We start from the raw sequence: 20,282 nt of genomic DNA on the forward strand, positions 1-20,282 counted from the left end.
CAGAGTTGCTCTGGCTGCCCAGGGCAGGAGTGCAGGGTGCCCCACCGTGACACGCTCATCTCCAAACTCATTTTCTGTGTAAGTGGTCAGAAAGAAAACGAGTGAAGAATTCAGTGCATCTGACTTCTGGGCGAGTAAAGTTAAGACATAAATTCAAAACTTTTGGAGGGCAGGCTGTCCCTGCGGGAGGTGCCAACACAGAGCTCTGTGCCCAGGCAGCTGCTTTAGCGTTAGGCTCCAAACTGCCTTACTCTTAAACGGCTGCTGAGCTCGGATGACTGCTCTTGTTCAAGAAGCAATGCTGCCACCTTCATACTCCCATTACACTCTTCTTTCAGCCCCTTTTGCAAGTAACGTAGAGCCTCTGTTACGCTGCTCTAGGTAGTGCCTAGGGTGCCTACGAGGTAGGTGCATTTCACTCAGCTTTACGCTGCCTTTGAAGTAACTTTCTTCACCCTGAGCATTTGCTGTGGGGAGCTAGAGATTTAGCCTATATTCTCTAAAAAATGGAGGTGCCCCGTACATATTTTATAGTATTCCACAGATGTCATAATGCACAGAGTGTTTCACAAAATCTCAGTTACATTTTCCCCCTCAAAATTTATTCTAAGTACAAACATCTTCATGGTTCATACAATTAATGCAATTTCCCTTTATTAAAATAAAATGTACCCCAGCCTAGTGCCTTTGTTTAAATTTGTTTCATGAAACTTCTCGCCTCTTCACAAGCTGTCATTTTCCTGTTTGTTGAATCGTGAATACAAATCCACTACTCCTAGAAGTGACCTTCTTTCAAATTTTCCTTTGCTTTAAAACATAAACAAGCAGAGTCTTTCAGCGAAGAGTTCACATAAATCATTTTACTGTGATTGCTTGCTAGGCTCCATAGGAAAAGTCATCTGCAAAAAGCAACACTAATTGGGATGGAACTTAATCACACACTTAATGATAAGAACACCCAAAGCACCCCCAAAGAGGGAAAGGCTGCAGCCCATGTTTACATGCTTTCCAGAGCAGAGGCCAGAAAAAGGAAGCCCAAGGGAGTGAATCATGTATTTATTTCTTTGATGCCTGAAAAAAACAAAAGGCTTTCTTGTCATCATGAAAGAAGGAAGAAGGCAGGACAAGTAAGTTTCCATGAACGTGCTCTTCAGGTTAGATGCTTAATACTTGTTCTAGCAAATGGCACAAAAATCCCTGGGAGTACTCAGCAGTATCCATGTGGCAAAATTCGGAAACGGGGAATAAGGACGACAACATTTGAAAAAGTGGCTTACAGGGAGTTTTTATGAAATGGTTGCCACTTCCATGCTGGAAAGCAGTTTCTCATGAGAGGAAGGAAACTGGTGTCTCCTGGAAGGAGGAGCACTTCTGCATGAGCTTGCAGGAGCTCCTTTCCCTTCTGAGCCCCCACCCGGCAGGCAGCGCCTGCGAGGAGTGCAGGAGTGCTGTTCCCTTCCCTGCCATCTTCCTCCTGAAAAAGGCAAAACTTCCCAGATGGGGAAGGGAAGAGGACATCAGAACTGGAATTTGGTATCTGCAGTGCCATATGAAGCAGAATATCATAAAGAATATCCCCAACAACATTTCATATGTGAAAAGCTCAAATTTGGCCAAAATGGATGACAGGATTGATAGAAAGTTTTTTACATATTCTGGGTATAATTATCTAGTCTCCTTTCTTTGTAAGTGCAATTTTTTAAGGTCAGAAACCTAATCTATAACACGAAATATATAGAAAAATCTATAACAGAAACCTTATCATATAATGCAGGCAAGTTCCAAATATCTAAAATTCTAGCATTCCCTTCTAACAACTCTCCATTATCTTTAGTTATTATTTAACTTCACAAAAAATTTCTACACTGGCAAGATTTCATGGAACAGCTCCCACTATTTAATTAAAAAGGAGTCCTCTTCATTTTCAGTGATGATATGGAGGACCAGGAGACTTTCTAAAAACAATTCATTATATGCACAATAATTGTGCCGTTAAAATGGCTGATGTTATTATAAATAGCAGCATATTAGCCAGCAAGTTCAGATGGTCATGTGAGAACAGTAAGAAAGAAAAATACTAGGTGACTCTAAATGTGTGTTTTTCATGTATTTTTAGATACACATCTGTTATTTTATCTACACCACACACAAGAAGTTAAACCTGTAAAAGAAATTGCAGATATATAGGATAAGATCTAGAACTGTGGATGAACGAGCTAAATGTCACATCTAATTGACCGTCTCCCTGCAAGACCTGGTAGCACACGTCAGTTGACATGATGTCTGATATTCCATGAGGTCTACAGACGTCCTGTGCCCTGGGAGATTGCTAGGTCCTGTTGTTTGAAGGAGGTGGTAGCTGTGGGCAAAGGGAGAGAGGAGGATGGCAGCTTTAGATTCAGATAGCCACAGGAGCGTTCTGTATTTTAAAAAGCCATGAAGGATTTCCCCAGCAACGTTTTGTAAAAATGAAAACGTTCCTCAAACGTTTCAGATTTGGTGCCAGTGGGTTACGTGGTGGTTGGGAAGCTTTATGAGCGTGCTCCCAAAACTACTGCTTAACTCATTCGTTTATTCTTCACTGCAGATGAGGTTTTCTGAAATCCATGCAAATCATCCATCTGTGTGGTGGTCTGCTGCCGTCCCTCATGGAGCTGAGCTTGCTGATCATTCACCTCTGACCACCAAGTAAGCACTTAGTCCAGCGAGCAACGGTGCACAGCAAGTTCCTCGAGATGTATCATAAAGAGAGAGACTAAATTATGGACCCATATGGTCAGGACCTTGGTTGGAATAAACTAAAATAGTGCCTTAAAACCAACGGCCTGTACTTACTTACACAAAATGATGAAGTGACTCAGAGCTTAGATCAGAATGCCAGATCTTCCTAATTAATTACAGTGACAATGGTAATAAATGAGAGCTCTATCATCAAGTTAAACAATCACAAGAAAATAAATCTCCTGTCTAGCACAAATTGATATATTGCTAATAAAATGTCATTTAGTCCCATCATCTGGGGTTTATACAAATTGAGCAGCTTTGTTTTGACATCTTACAGCTTCATTTTGAATCAGCAAATTTAAGCTAACCAAGATGTAAAAGCAACCAAACTAAGGGCCTTTGCCACATCAAGTGAACCTTATACAAGGTCAAGATGTTTGTGCTACTGAAAGGAAAATCTGTCAATTTTGCAATACATAAATCACACGGTAGTATCTGAGGACATGGGGGCTGAAATGCACAATTGCATTCTTTCCATGGCTTTTATAATATACTCTACCCTGAGGATCTTGTGCAAGTACTCTGTAGGGAATGAAAGGCTAGAGGTCGTGTGAGCGTGTAATGTTCAGGGATGGTGCAAGAAATCAAATATATCCTTAGGGATTTCTTGCTAATTAATCAAGTGAAATAAGTTTGTAATATCTCCAGTGCTGCATGCTTCTGATGTTTTATTCAAAAAGCCACACAATGTCTCTAGGTTACAATAAAGGCACAATAACTCATTTAGAGGCTTAGAAGCATGGGATGGTAGAAAAAAAATATAATAGCGCATTTTTGTCCCTCACTGAGAACTGCATCCACAACACCGTATCACTTCATTAAGCAGAAAAGCTTCTGTTCCTCAGAAATCAAGGCAAGCAGAAAAAAAACCAGGGCAGGAACGCCAGTGCCTTCACGGGAGAGATTTTGTGAGGTGAGACTCTGTGGCTGGATCTATGCTACCCTACATACAACGAGGCACGGGCACGGTGTCTTAGGTAATGGCATGAGATCACCTGTACTATGTAACCACTTGCACAGACCCTGGCATGAGTTTGGTCCCTGCCAGTGGGTATTCTCATGCGCTGGGGGCTGTTCCCCACGGGCAGTTTGGCTGTGTTTTCCCTGGTTTTGGTGCGGGGACACAAGCCATACTGCATGAGAAGACCCTGGGGCCAGAGGTCTCCCGGCTCATTTTGTGGCACGTGGGTGGCTGTGCCCGGCTCCAAGGTCAGGCAGCACCTTCACCCATGTGACATGGCATTCCTTCAGGGGAGGCTCTTGCACAGCCCTGTAGGATTCTTCTGTCCTTTTGTGTGCTTTGTAAAGCTTCGGTATTTACGATTCTTGATTGGTGGAGATTTCCCTTTGATCTGCTTGGTCCTGAGAATTCCCTTTTAGACTGATAACTGGGATTTGAAATACAGCGTCCTGGCACCCCCGTTAATTTGCACAGGATCTCCACTTCAACAAGAGTTCTGGCAGTTGCGAGCCACATGTCACCAGAGTCTGGGCATATATTTAAAATCAGATTATGTAAGTCTTTGTTTTCAATTTCACCCTCCTGTGCTGCTGTTAAATGCTCCGGAGAGCATCTGCAGCCATGCCACCAAAGACCTCTCCAGCCATCAAAGCTCTCTCAGGTTTGGATTCCATTTGCGAATGCACATATGTAGCTGAAATAATTGCTGTTGTTGCCAGGCCCATTTTGGCAATAGCAATAAATGGTTTATAGCCAGTTTCACAGGACTGTTGCTACCCATAAATAAAGCCATTTGTGCAACAGTTTTAGTCATACTGTTCTAAGGCTGCTATGCCAATATCCTTTTGGGAGATACCTGCGGCCAGCTTAAGTGTTTTCCTTGCTGCCAAGAAACTCTCCTGTGGTTTCAATATCCAGTGGGGAAGTGTTAGTAAAGCTTTTGTTACTGGGTAGCCTAAGAGGAAGGCTACTACATTTTCAATCATGTTAGCCTCTTAGCTGCCTCCATAAGCTCCTGTTTGGATTAGAAACCTCCCTTTACAGGCCAGTTTCTAATTGCTAATGTTTAGTTTTTCCAGCAGTCTCTGATGGTTTTGGCCCAGATTGCAACCGTGTCCTTTATTAGAACTCAGTCAGCCCTACAAAGTCACCGTGTTGACTGTCTATCTGTCTTAGATCATCCTCATATGCTAACAATTCCTCTTCCTTTCTGAACCCTCTACTCATATATTTGCTTCTTTGCTTTATGTTTACACAGAGTTCAGTGCGCCTCACCTTCATAGCGAGGTAGTTCCTCTTCTGCATGTGCTAACACTAATGCTAGTGCTAATGCTCTTTGATCATTTACAAGCCTAGATCTCATACAGCGAAAAAGAAATCAAGCAAATGTCTGAGTGTCTTCTCTTTTGGAAGGGGAAGTTCATAGTGAGAATTTAATTATTTTTTTATTAGATCACTGATGTAAAGTTTTGACACTGGACTAGGTACCCAGTACTACGTTGTCACTGTCCAAAAGGCCTATTGCAAGTGTCATTTCTGCTCCCCCCAAACATGCTAGAGGTGTAAGAAGCACCAGAAGGACTGGCTGTTCAAGGGACATATTGTTTTGTGTCCAGACTTTCATCTTGAAAGGGGTGGCTTCTGGTTTGGCTTGAAGATCAGCCCACCAAAATAATAAATCCCTGGGCCGGAGAACATCTGAAGAGGAAACAGGAGGACCTGACAACAGAGAGGAATTAATGAAATGCTGCAAACACTGTATTTTCATCCAGTGAAAAACGGCAAGATGTTCTAACACAAGTACATCACCTCCAGATCCCTTTCATTGAGCTATTGAACTCAGAAAGCCTATCGACCTATGAAACTGGTAACACACACACAGAGAAAAAAATCAAGGCTGGTGGTGCCTGACTTTCCCTGCAATGGGCTGGGGAAGGCAGCAGGGAGCTGCCTCTCAGCAGTGAGCGCAGCTGACAACTCTCTGATGACACCAGTCCTAGAAGTAGTTGGATGAGGTCCCAGAGTGGAAACTTGGCATTTGCCTAAAAGCTGGAGACAATGGAAGCTGTTCCTTCTGCCATGGATGAGAAATTGGTCGTATCTGTTGGCCCCAGTTCATAAGGGTGGACTAGTACCTGGAAACCACTGACCAGGAAACAGGCTGTGCTCGCCCTGAGGAGTGGGAAGATCTTTAAGAGTTTACAGACAGCAATAAACTCTGTTGTTGTTATCTCTTACCTACAGATATACCCAAGGTACCGTTTATGCCACCTTTTCTGTGAAAGGGAGACATAAGAGGGAACATGATCTTCTCATGCAGGTCATTGCTATTAATGACAACATGCACAGGACAAAACAGAGGACATGCTGAGGAAATGTGTCTGTGACAAATGGGCTGATGAAAAACTAAACGGATGCTTGAGTGAGGTGCAGGCTTCAGGGCTGGAGAGAAGTGAGCCGCTGATACCCCGGGAGTGTGCTCAACAAATTACTCTCTTCTTAGGTCACTTCCAGGCACAGTATGAGTTACGGGGGTTTAACCTATGAAATCACTTCTGGCCTGGTTTTGGGGAGATACTCATGCTATATAAGTGATTACATAGGGAGCCTAAATTTAGACAGGGTAGCTTCAACCTCACACTGGTACCTAGAGCATTTCTCACTTCCCATTGTGAAGCAAGTGGCCTTGTTCCAGCTCCATGTCAGCGTGAGACCCAGGCCAGCATCACACAGCTCCTGTGCCGCAGCTGCCAAGGGACATGAGCCAGGGCCTGTGCCCCAGAACAGGGCGAGGAGTGGTGAGCAGCCTGGACAGCAGCCTGGTGGCTGGTGTGCCCCAGTAGCTCACTGTAACACAGCCAGATTCAGGATTCGTGCAACTGAGAGGTCTCTGTGGGGGAGGACTAGCCTGGAACGATGACCTTAGCAAACACTGTTGGCTTGTCTTGTTTGCCCTTCAGGAAACCTTTATTTACCCAGGCTTTTCCTGAAGAGATGTGTTGTGTAGGATGTCCTCAGCTGAGGGATGGGGCATTTCAGTTCAATGGGTATTTTGCAACCTACATGTCTGTAATAATATGTACTCTTAAAAAGGAAGCAGACACCAAAATCACACCTCTGTCTAAGTAGTTTTACCACAATTGTTGCATGGAACATGCACGATTGACATCGTAGAAAGAGTTTAAAATTATATCTATTTACTTGATTTATGTTGCACCTTTCCCATACAGTCAGGGTCACTGTCTCCCGTTGTAGCTGATTGGTTTGTTTCTCTTATTTTCTACCTGGGGGTCCCACAAGAAAGAACAAAATGTTCTTAAGTTGGCAAAAATATGAATGGAGAAACCCAAATCCAAATGCACCGGGGCAGCAGTACCCCCAGAGCTGTGCAAGTGCACTTTTCAGCGCCGGACCCGGCCCTTACAGAGCTCGGGCTCAACTGGTGCTCTCGGCTCCTGCCTCTTCGGGGGCTGCTCTGCCCCGCGTCGGTGCTCCCCGCGTAGAGGAGTCACTGTCTCTGTTTTGGCAAGCTTTTTTTGCAGATGAAGACCTTTGCCTGAACACTGGCTAGTTTAATGCCAGGGAGGACCCTAGCTGGTGAATGGAGAGCAGAGAAGGGACAGCACGGGAGGCAGTCTGCGGGAAAGGCTATGTTGTTGCCTGCTGCGGGATCAGCAAGCCATTTTCCCAAAGGTCCACTTCTTCACATGTTAGGAGTCCTTCCTGCATCTAAAACACCCTTTAGAAAGCGATACATAAAAGCAGTAACGCTAGTTTTGTTTGCTAAAGCCACCTGCCTTACTGAACCCGATAAAACCCTGTAAAACTTAAAGCACCTGGTAGTATATCTCTTGGTGGCAGGTGACTGTATCGCCACTGGGGTAAGAGGGCACTTCCCAGCTCCTCAGCAAGCTCCTCTGCCTGCTGTGCACTCGGCTAGCAAGGGTGCAGCCCGTGCAGCCTTGGCCATGGTGCATGGCCCACCAGCACGAGGCAGCAGGTTTAGGCAGCAGCTTTGGTGCGAGAGGGGCCATGACGGCAGCACTGCTGCAGCCAAATCCGTGGGATGCGTTTAGTCCCCCTGCAATTTTCTGTAGTGACCCTCTTTTCCACCAGTTGCTCCAGAGACACAAGATTTCTTATTAAAAACAAAATCATTTTGGCACGCTCTTTGAAGTGGGCTATAGCTTTCTTGTGTCTCTGCCCCCAGACAACAATTTTTTCTGCTTTCCAAAAACTGGTTGCATTCACAGTGCAGGTGTGCAAGAGCATAAGCAGTCTGGGAGCAGCATGCACGAAAAACTCCTACCATCGACCACAGGTTTGGGCTGTGAGCTCTTCAGCCGCAGCGAGGGCCTGAAGCGGGTTCGGTCATTGAAGCTCCAGCTCTTCTGGACTTTGGTTGGGCTGCCCTCGGTGGCAATGTCGGCACTTGGTGACCGGCGATCTCCGACTGAAGACTGCCTGTTCTTTATGCTTTGACCTCGTGGGCTGGCCATCCGCACCCGCTCCTTAAAACTTAGCTTTTGACTGCGAAGGAGAGAAATATATTTTATTTCATAGTTCCTTCACTCAGTTTCTTTTTTCTATTGTACGTTAATGAAAAATAATCTCTAGAAATTATCAATAGTATGAATATTTTTCTTACACACTTTTATTTTCATTGAAAGTATTTAGTTTGGGAATGACGATGATTACATGTAATTGCTTTTTGATAGAGGCATTATCAATCAGTCTATCTTACAGTACAGAATAACCTTGTAAAGGAAATGAAAATAAATAAATAGAAACAAATTTCACCCAATTATTATAGATCAAGCTCTATGATTTTTTTTTCCTATTCCTTTAATTTTAAATAGGTTTATTTCCATCTTAGTCTGCCCAGCTCAGTGCATTTCTGGCCATTTCTTCAGATAAACAAGAACAAAATGTATTCTATTATTACTGCATGCCATGTAGTATTTTTTTTTTTAAGCAGGCAAAAATATTGTTAGTATACTCATGCTTTTTCAAGATGTGGCACTTCCAACATTTCATATGCATTGTTAGTGATCACTCATATCCAGAATTCCTTGTTACAGCACTTACTTGGACAAGACGAAGCCAAAATTAACAAAACATCCATGAAACAGTGTGATGACCAATTAATAGAAATGTTATGATATGCTGTGTGGTTGCTGGAGATGAAGCTGGGAGCTGGTTACCTGCAGGTGGTATTGGACTGGTGCTTCAGGACAGGTCCAGGAGCCCAGCGAACCTCATGACTGTGGTCTTACAGTTGGCCAACTGTAGGCTGATTTTTTTCCCTCCTGTGCTTATAACCCTCCCCTCCAGTCAGCTACAAGTGAGATATGCAGATTTTCTACTTCCCAGTGCTTAAATTACCTTTCTTGATGTTCAAACATATCTGATGAACATCCTGTGGTCACCATGACTATCTGCCAATGTTTTTCCACTATTTAACATTTTTGCTTTTGTTTGTCTCTCCCTGTAGCAGAAGGCACAAAGGGGAAACAGAAAGGAAGTCTGATACTAAGGTCTGAAACCTTGTTTTATTTACAAGGTTAAGTTCAATTGCCTTTACAAAAGCAATGGTCACCTTGATCAGTGGTCCTGTTCTTGCAAGGCTAGAGATAACGGGAGCAATGCAGTAGCTGCTCCAGGTAGGATGTTACTGGGTCTGGCAGTCCTGCTGCCCTGGCATAGGCTTTGGGAGTGCTTTTAAAACACCCACAGCAAAGACTGTCTACCTGCAAATTATAATTGTACTTGAAGTTACGACACTTTCCAGTACTCTCAAAGTCTTTGCCTTTAAACTTCGGCATGCCCGTAAGATGTTTTCAACAGAAATGTATTCTGCAGCTAATTAACTAGTGCTAACCAATATGGACTATGTGGTTCTTAGATGTTTAACCTACTGCCCTCTGAAAATACAGTGTTAATGTGTAATTATATGAAATGGAAAGCAGTTATAAACTTCTGTGGCTGTGAAATGTTGAGATAATCAGATATTTTCGTCCATGCATAGCATAGCATAACATTCTGAATACAAACATCACAGAGAGCAGAAAGGATGCAGTTTGTAGCAGGCAAAGCACATGCTGGGAAGCTTATAATGAGATAATTTTCAAGAATGCTAAAAAAATATGCACATCAATAGAAAGATTATTAGATAAATGTATATCTATATGGCATGTTGAATCACTTGAATGAATAACTTTACTATAATTTCTGAATGTTATCCCCTTCCTTCCTTGCCCATAGTAAGCAACTGTTGAAATAGACCCACATCATGGTGCTGGAAGTGTTATCTATTTCCATTGCAAATCATTACCCAGACCTGCAGTAATGTGTGCTGTTGCATATGCAATATGAAAGACCCACAGAACCTACTATTTGAAAGAAAAGTGAGTTCTAAAATTTAATTTTCAATGCAAATTACATTTAAAGACTGAATTACATTTCAGCTCAGGAATCTTTTGCATTGTATAACCTAATGAAAATATAAGCTGTAAAATAGTTATTAACCACATTATTGCAACGTCATACTATACAGAATGAGCAACAGAATCAAAATGGATTTCTTATAGATATTATTCCTAGGGATGTATCCCCTGTGCTTTTTTTAAAGTCTTTTTATTGTATTTGCTATTGAAGCATGAAATCAACTACTTTTATTTTTTTAGCAAATCTTAGAGTAAAAAAGTTTCTGGTAAGGTCTCTTCCTGTGGCACTGGTTAAAATGAAAGGGAAATTGATAAAATAGCCATAAAAACTATCAGTATAGATTGTATTTTTTATAATCCCATTAACTCCAAAATAAAAATGAAAATAAAAAATGAAGAAGCACATGTGTTCTGTTGATTAATTTGTACTAATAAAAGCAATCACTGCCTTTAAATTATTTGTACACATGGTTATTTAATTTATAAAAGCTGAATGGTACACAATGGCTACTTAACCTGAATATCTTTAGTTCTCCAAAACAAAGCAATGAGGCAATGGTGAAAGGAACAGTAGACACTTCATCTGTACTAGAGACAGTTTTCAAAAGTGCAACACTGAGAATGAAAATATTAATTTAAAATGCAGACCTCATACTTAAAAAAAAAAAAAAATATCTGCTTTGTAGCAGTGGCAATGTAATGGCATGCCAAGGGTCCATGCAGAGGATGCTGCATCATGAAAAGAAATGCAACCCCTGAAGGAAGCATGGTTTTGAAACTCTATTTTGCATCTTGAGAGTTTCTCCAAAGACACTGGTTATAGCAGTTCTTCACTTCTTGGATCCCTGTCCCTATTCTGAGACTGGTGGGAACTGTTCCTGAAGTCACTGGGTCCTACTCAGCGCAGATATAAATTATATGACTTTCAGTAGTGGAGAATTAATGCTCAGGAGAAGAAAGCTGCTGTCCTTGGCAGCGTGCTGCCATAGGGCTCCTCTGTGGTGTGAATATATGACAAATAACAGTTCATGAAGGAGTAACTGAATCAGCATTTCAGGGGCATCCTGACCAGGTTTTTTCCTACAGGGAAAATATCCCTTTTCTAATAGGCTGTATAGTTCCTGGCTCTTGATTCTCTGTTGCAATAGTGGCAGAGATGGTGTTAGAGATACGAGGTGGAGATAATCTTATGCCCTTTCAAGCACCTTTGGGCGTTTTGCACTTGAATCAGTAGCCGCTGAAGCCTTTAAGGCCCTTTATTCTGATTTAGTGCTTGTTGGAGTAGCACTGTCCAGTGCCACGCCAACAATCCTTCACCTCTTGCAGGACCTAGGCTATTTTATTTTTCTCTCTCCTCTTTTCTCTTTTTACATGATATCCAAAGGAAATTCCTTGAATTAATGGGGAAATTAAACCTGTTAATGGCCACTGGAAATGCACATATTCCTGTAAGTACTCCCAAACTTGTTGGTCCAAAAGGCAAAAGCCATGATAAAGAATCAGGAAAGTGAAATTACACAAGTTCCTGAATCAGACCTAAAGGACAAGGATCTGAGAGAACGACAGCTGACTCCAGTCATCTCTGCATTCCTTTAGATGTGTGTCTGTCCATCAATTCTTGTACGTTATGTCATTGATAGTTTATCCCAGTTGCTTTATGTACTTACTTGCTCCCTATTACAATCTTCCCTGGCAACAGTAATCTTTGTGGACCTATTTCTACTCTGTTCTTGAGGTTGCAAGTTGTAGAATATATTCATATCTACAAGTCTGGAGCTTTGAAGCATCTTTTAGTAGAGATCAATTACAACTGGCACCTACGGAAAAAAAGCAAGTGACTTCTCTATTTGTTTGCCTTCTGGAATGGCAGTTGTGGGATCTTACCACTCATTCATTCCTCCTGTCAGTACATGCATGACCCGTTCACTTCCCTAGACAGCAAAGGACTTTCCAGTTATTATTTCTTCTTCAAATTTTGTCTTTTTCACCTTTGATTTGCGAAGGAATAGGTGTTCAGGGACACTAGAGGTCACTGTAGTTTCATTGCAGGGGGAACGCACACTTCTCTGCTGGACCACATGACTAGACTTGATAAGATTTTGTTTTAATTGATAAATGCCTACAAATACAAATGCCTACTTTGCTTTTCTCTCCCGTACTCACAGCTCTGTCTGTCTTCCGTGGACCATCTTACTATACTTCTCTGTTAACGGAGCATCTCTGCTTCCCAATCCCACTCCCCTATTTCCCTGCCTACCTTCCTGCATTTCTGGTCAGGTTTATCTTCTGCTCTGCTTCAGCCTCAGACCTGCAGCACTACTGCTTGCTGCTAGTCGCAACTTAACATTTGTTTTTCAGCTTTTCATACTGAGCCAGCTGGTGGAAGCAGAAAGAGGAAGAAACTGAAGTGAATCAGAAGTAACTGGAGGGCCTGAGGGTGAGGGAAAATGCTTTGGATCTCAAGTCAAGAAAGAAGCTAAAACTGCCAAAAATTATTACCCATGGCAAACAACAGCAAGCAAAGACGCATGCCAGTTTTCAGCAGTTCCAATAAATAGATGTTGATTCTTACCAAGCCTACAGACAACTTCACTGAACTTAGGCTAAGCTGAACAAATGTGAATACAATGGATAGTACGGAGAGACCTGAAGTTCAAACGTTCAAGGCTTCTCCACCAGTCTCATGCTAGGACCACGAACCCAAGAAATGTAGCGTTACATCTCATACCTTCAATGCGTAATAACAAGAATTTCAGGGATAGAATGTCTTAAAGTTCAACCATCAAACAGAAAAAAATAAATTAAGTTCAGGGGTTTTGTGTATTTTTTCCTTTTCCAAAACAATTTCCAGATGAAAAGAAACTATTTTTTATCTTCATTTTCTGTCATCAGTTTGTACTTCTATTGTCTTTTACATTAGTTTTGAAAAGTAAGAAAAAAATTGTAATAAGCCTGAGTATAAAGCAAGGGTTTCTTCCCATAAATTCCGTCCATCTAGGAATTACCATTTTTGGTAAGAGACACAGTTTCCACAGAATTCAGCTGAAGCAGATGGTTGATTTCATATGCATTCCTCTACCTTCCAGTACAGGATGCAGGCACAGCTTCCACAGGCTGTGTCCAAGGGGATTCTTCTCAACAACAATTGCACGCTTTGACTGTTGGTATTGCCTAGTGTGTTATAGCTTAATATTCCCCACTAATTATTAGGTGGAGAACTCAACAGCCATGGTTATAAAAATCCTCTTGGACTTGGGGAATTGTCTTTACCCAAATATTCAACCCCGTTTTAAGATCTCCGCAGGGTAATGCATTTTAAAAGTTCAGGTCTCAGGCAGAGAAGGGGAACCAGGCTTTGGCAAACAGCAGCATGTTGCACACTGCAATTGTCCGACCTGATGAGTTTCAGAGAACTGGTATTATTGCCATTGTATTAATGTCATTGCAGGCAACAAGCAACAAAGGAATTACAAGCACTTAAAAATAAATAAATCAAGAAACCTCCTTCGGAGTAGTAAGGAACTGTAAAGCACTAAGGAGGGGAAGTAAATGAATCATGCACCTGATGTTAGCTGGCATTCTCAAACATCATGTGAATAGGCAGGATGCTGAATACCTATGTTTCCGAGGGGTGTACATCCTGAAGAGCTTCTGTTTATTACTACAAAGCTTACTAGGACTGAGGGGAGATAGAGGACCATGTTACTAAGCATTCCACGGCTAGGTAAGGGTTTAGGCTTTCCACCTCAAGTTAGATTCTGCATCACGGGCAATTCCTTTTTCAGATGCTGCATGCAAAGAGTTTACATTAAATCTACTTCTAGAAACAGATATGAGATAGGAGGTGGACAGCATTCCAGAGAATTGTTTCCCTCAGAGCAGGGATGAGTTTTTCCCCCAAGCTCGTATACCAGCAGAATTCCTCCTTATTGACCAGGAGTTGTCTAAATAGGGAATTCATATTCAAGTTCACTAGCTACAACACTAGATGGGTGACGTTCATCCTTTGCAGACACCCAATGCATGTCGTACACACAGCTTGAGACTGCTTATGCTCTCAGGATGTTGTAAGATTCATCAGTTGATCTAGTTTCCTGCACAGGAAGAATTTCAGCCACGTTGCACAACTGAACAGAAATAAATATTGTTTGCATTCAGTGTGTGCATTTGTAGATACGGAGAATTTAACATACAGGCTTTTTAAATAACTTGCAGAACTCTAGAACTGATTTATAGAAATATCTCATTTACAGCAAGGATACACCAGAGAGGTTGTCTACCATTACTTTTGATAAATGATTAAGTAGAACACTTGTGTGTAATATTTTGAGAGATACAACATACATATTTTTCTTAAAATCAGTATGAAGCTACAGCCTCATAATCACAGCTCTCTCAACTCATGCACAGCAACATTTAGTTACCTAATGAAAGACTGTAGGTCTAGACATGACAAAATGCAAGAATTCGTTTCTGTAAATATAAAAGTAATTTTGGTAGGAAAAAAAAAATATAATTTTTGTTACCTAAAGTAATAAAAGTTTTTCTCCACTGTTATTAGAACGGAGTACAGAACAAAGAGCATATTCAGAAAGCAATCCAATGCACAACTTGTGCAAACACAACTTCATTTAAAGAGTGAAACAAGAAGCAGCTTACTTAGTTCACATAGCATCCCATGCAAGTCACTCGGCATTGCAGAAAGAAAGAAATTAAATGGTCGAGGACAGTTATCTTGAAGTACATTGCAGCATTTTGCACTTACGTTTTTACCACAAAAGACCACATACACCACATGTATTTTAAGTGATACAAACATATGCAATATATCAGCATAAGAAGGATAAACAGCCACTGACAGAACACACCTTTTTTAAAAGGCACTGAGTGGTCTTCAAAGTTTTTACTGTAGACCAGGATCTCAGGAGTTAACTAGTACAATCTTATACGTACACTAATTTGCAGCAGTGCACATATTAGTTAAGAGTTTCTGCAGGGACAAACATCTTCCATTAAGTGAAAATAAAGTGAAAAAATCTGGCTAAATCATTGATTACTTTTAAAACCACAATAGTTATCATTAACATGGAGCATGTAATATAGTTCTGACAGCTGGGGTTTTTTTTGCATCTAGTTTCTTTTTGTAAGCAAATTTGTCTCTCCAAGTGCTCGCAAGTACAGTTGGGAATAACGTTTTGGAGGTACGTACTCATTTACTGCCAACTTCAGTCTCACTTTTAAAAAAGACAAAGTAAAATTTAAATGTTGCTGTTGAAAGAGTAGGAAATATGGCTGGCATGTGCAAAAAATTTGGATCAAGCTGTAATAATTTAATGAAATCAATTTAATGAAAGCAAGCCTATGGAGACAATGTGTATGAAAAGTCACAGATCTGACAAAGCAAGTGCAGTGCTCATGATGGATATCTCAGAGCAAATCCAGTCCCCTCAAGTTACTGTGACGCAGTTAAGTGCACATCAGGAAAAGGATGGAGTCAGGTGCCAGAGGAGCAACCTGGAGAATGGAACAGGACACGGGTAGTGGATGTGAAAACTTTCCACCCTGGACTGAATAACCCAGAAGAGTTTGTGAACCACAGTACAACTCAGGGGCGGATGTATTTTGGGGGTTGATGTGTCACACTGACACTTTTTTTCTTGGCTTTTCATCATTTTCTGCTCAGAAGTAAACGCCACTATTCCCTGATCGTGCTGATACTGCAGTGCTGGCTGCCAAATGCCCGCCGAGTCCCAGCCCTAAAGAGTTTAGAGGCCGGGTAATTTCTCTTGTAGCCACCAGGTCCTTTCCTCTCCCTAAGGATTCAGGCTCTCAGCACAGCAAAGAGCAGCATTTCCTCCTAGTGCCTCAGGACGGGCATCTCCAGGGCTTGATATACCCAGCCAGGACAGCCCTGCCTCCGTGTGCTGCAGGCAGCTGGCCCTCAGCCGGCATCCAGGCTGGGTGCAAACCCCACCTGCCCTCCCAGCCAGAGGAATGTATTTATTTATTTCCTTATTTATAGAGAGATGCCAAGCTGCCTCCTCTGCCCCAACAGGGCCATTAGAGAGTGCCATCCGTGCAGCCGGGAGGGGGTGAGCCACTGCAGTGGTGCTCCCCCCCCACCTGCTGCATCCCAAAACACTCCTTGGGAGGGGATGGCCGGAACAGGTTAGGAAACACGGAGACATGGCACTGAGGAAAGCTTGAGGATGCTCCTGCAGAGCAGCACAGACCCCTGCTGAGGTGAAATCCAACCAGCCCTGTCGGGGGGTCCTCGCTCTGTGACAGAGGGCTGATGGGCTTGCTTGCAAAGCCAAGTTCAACTATGTGCCTCAACTTAACTGGGATTCCTGGAAGCTGTGAGCACCAATTTTATGGCAGAAGTTGGGGGCCGTGTCCTTGCTCAGGAGCTGGGTCTGGGGAGGCTGCTCCACTCTGCTGCTGTTCGAACCGAGCTCCCCCTCAAAGTTAAATCGTGTGGCTAGAAACATAAAAAATTGCCTAGTTTTTCCATACAAAAACTGGGACAAAGAAGCAAATTTCAGCAGCATTAGTCTATTGATATGAGTTCAAAAAAATGCTATTTGTGATCGTCAACAGTTACAATTCGTGGAACCTACTGTACAGAACCTGAGATACCAAAAAGCCATTAAGAAGCAGTGATCTCACAGATAAAAGAAATAAAAGAAACTACAAACCTGCTAGAAGGTTCTCCTTGTTCTTTTCTTCAGGTCAGGGAGTGGGAGGGAAAAACATACTTGTTATGCAGATAGTAATCACATTACTTAGTTACAGATGAAGTTAGACATATGATAAACATAAATGGGTATGTTAATGTTAATTAGTGTACAACACACACGATACATTGCAACCACAAAAACATTCAAGCAAGACTCATAACTACAATGCTTCTGAAAAAGGAACTTTTTGGTTGTTTTAACACATGCATAACATGCTTAGTACATACCACTGCAGACTGAGTTGGCAAAGCACTTAGGCAAAATGCATTGCTGACACATATATAACATAAAGCTGTAGGCTCTTATTAGATAAAGTTATCTCTGGTAAATAAAAAGGTTTAGTTTTAGGATAGCACAGCAACACACTTATTTAAAATAACAAGAAGATGCTCTTTTGAGGGACAGTCATATTTTAGAATATTTTAGGTGGAATACAGCTTCGTTATTTATTTAATTTTATATCCATCCATTTATACCAATGTTGCCTTCAACCTGTTTGTATATGTCAAAAATCAGTATTTCATGTAACTTTTCATCTAAAAGCTCCTTTTAGTTTGAAACATTTTGGGATTACAGTTACGGTAATGGATTACTTATGGTTCTGTTCTTGTCACCTCTTTGAAATTCAAAGATCAGCTTTGGGTACCCAGCCAAACCTCTTTTTGGCTGAGCTTTTTGGCACACGATTACCTTTTTGCTGTCATGTGGATGTTCATCACCCAGCTTTGAGAGAAACCACTAATTCTCTTGCACTGTCTGCAATAACAACAGTTAGGATGCTTATCAGAGCTTTCCCATAAGGCTCTTAGTGCTCTCGGTTTCGATCTTTATCAAGTATCTTTTACTTCCTGATTTGTGCCCCATATTGAATCAGTCACCTTACTGCCTTCTGGTAAATCTTTTACTGAATTATAGAAAAGTCTTGGGCTGCCAGTGCTCTGTGAATTCTCACCCAAACTAGGACATCAAATATCTCCTGTCTGCCAAACTGTGACATCAGGTCTTTTTAGTCATCTTCCACTGGCTGTATGTATAACTGAGGATATAATTTGCCCTAAGGAAATACTGAATATATCAGAAATGATGACAAAAAGGAGCAAATTCCCCAGCGCATTCACCTGCAGAAAACCACAAGGCTCTCTCCACCTGGAAAGGTGTATCTGTAGCTATAGCCTTATACAGAGGCACAGGCTGAAAAACAGCATTAAATCAAGGAACAAGCTCTCCATCACACCTAGTATTTCCTTCCTTAGAGGTAATTTGGAACGGGGCGAAACATTAACCTTGCTATATGAGTTTTGGGGAAAATGTTTCTAGTGCCTGTGCTCAGCGATATTTCTTAGATAAACAGCAACGATTTGCATTTCTCCCCCTGTCCTAGGCTCCTAGATAACAACGACCTGATTTGTTAGTTGAAATCTTTAATGAGAGGACTTAAGAAGACAAAACAAGATGAATCAGACAAATAATTATTCTCTATAAGCTTGAACAGACATCGAGAACAGCACCAGCTGCCATATTTGTACCTACTTTGTAGGGCTGCAGGTATGCAAGGCCTTCAAATGAGGCTTCCAGGTAGCAATGGAAACCGATTTCTCATCAGCCGCATAACTACGCCATACACACTACGTGCAGGATATATGGTAAAAAAGAAAAAAAAACAAGGCAAGAGGGAGCAGGGGATGAAACAAAAAATTGAAAAGCAGATTAGTAACCAATACAAGTCACGGCTTTCTTTTATCATTCATAGCACTGATACATGCCTGAGGGGAGGAAGAATACTTTCATAATATCGCCAGGTGGCTGTCAGGTTTGTTCGGCTGGCGTCAGTAGAATAAAACCGCCAAGAAGCCTGGTATGGGGAAACAATAGAAAAGCACAAAGGAACCAAGAACATGAAGTGACAATGCCACCACACTGATTATGGAGAGAGGGAACGTTGCTGAAATTGGGGTGTGCTCCGTTAGGTTGATTAAGAAGATACTGGTAAAATCCTAACAAAACTTTTGTGAGTCAGAGTACACTTTACACAGTAAAGTAAGAGTTCCTGGCTTTGTGGAAGCACCAGACGATATTCAGCACATGAAGGTGCTCAAAAAAGAATTACAGTGACTTATTTGTGACAAGTCCGTAGGGGACACCCATACGAGCTTGCAGTCTGAGTAAAAGAAAGTATCATAATACATTTTGTAAATTATAATGAAAACCAGACAAAAAGAATTTAGAAGACAAGTATTCTCTGTGGTTTGAAACACAGCTAAATGTTTAAAAACACAAAATAAATAATTTCAAAGGTGAGTGACCAAAGCATAGCATTGGCAGTGTTTGGATTAACTGCATGTAGACAGTAAGACACATCTTTTGTTCTACAAACTGGAACAGCTCATACCTGTATTAATTTGTACTAGCTGAGTATCTGCACTGCCTGCATATTGTCAACCACTAAACGCCATCCAGGTATTCTTGTACAGGGTCTAATGCCCTGTGCTTTCTTACTGCATATCTCCCAGAAATACATCTAGTCTTCATCTACAGAGGGAGAACCTGTCACTTGCTTTGCAAATTGTTCCACTGGTTTATCACTCTCATTGTCAAAAACTTTTGCATTATTTTTAATTTGAAACACTTTGGTTTTGGCTTATAGCCAGAGATATTTGTTGTGTTTCTGTATGCTACGTTAAATAGTCTTCTGTGTTCCAGTACTTCCCCCCTGGACTTCTATGTTCAAATAATATTCACAATGAATACTTCTTATAAGCTAAATAAATCGAGAAGAGCATGTCCATAAGAAATAGTTCAGTTTTCTATAGTGATACCTTAGCTATCTTTAAGTCAGGTACAGACTCTAGAAGACATTATATCTACGGCAACAGAGGAGTAAGCACAGACCAGTTCTACAGAGTTAATGATTAGAAAATGGACATTACTCTGGTAAGCTAGAGCACACTGATTTCCATGGTAGTTCTTGTTGATATCCACAACAGACAATTTAAAACAGCCTAGGCACTGTTGCAGTAGACAAGGATATGCAGTTCAGACACATCCTGCATTTACAAACATAAAATTTTCTCCAGTCCTGGCCTCATTTTTTCCCAATGTTTTCTTTGCTTTTCCCAATTTTTCCATCTCATTTACAAACTGTAGATGCTGAGTTGATATGTAGCATGTTAGTAGCAGCATCACCATACCGCAGTAATACCAGCCGTCTCCTTCTCGTTACCTTTCTGGTTCTGAATCTAAGGACTGTAATAAACCAGCTGGAGCAGCATACTGGGAACTTGTATGAAGCTCCTGACCCTTCTTTCCCAATCTTTCTCCTCCTTCATCAGGTCCTCTCCAGAGTCACTAAAA

At 41.6% G+C, this 20,282-nt stretch overlaps 1 protein-coding gene across 1 annotated transcript in view; it reads right to left on the bottom strand.

Annotated features, from left to right (window-relative positions):
* The window catches only part of KCNQ5 (potassium voltage-gated channel subfamily Q member 5), a 91,701-nt gene that overhangs the window by 20,002 nt on the left and 51,417 nt on the right, over positions 1-20,282 (bottom strand). Inside the window, exons 7-9 of the mRNA XM_040599158.1 lie at positions 18,462-18,556; positions 16,890-16,916; positions 8,055-8,275 (exon numbers count right to left, since the gene is read on the bottom strand). Coding sequence (XP_040455092.1) covers positions 8,055-8,275; positions 16,890-16,916; positions 18,462-18,556 — 343 coding nt within the window. The remainder of the gene's footprint in view (positions 1-8,054; positions 8,276-16,889; positions 16,917-18,461; positions 18,557-20,282) is intronic.

The sequence above is a fragment of the Falco naumanni genome, chromosome 6, assembly GCF_017639655.2.
Source record: "Falco naumanni isolate bFalNau1 chromosome 6, bFalNau1.pat, whole genome shotgun sequence".
NCBI classification, from domain to species: Eukaryota; Metazoa; Chordata; class Aves; order Falconiformes; family Falconidae; genus Falco; species Falco naumanni.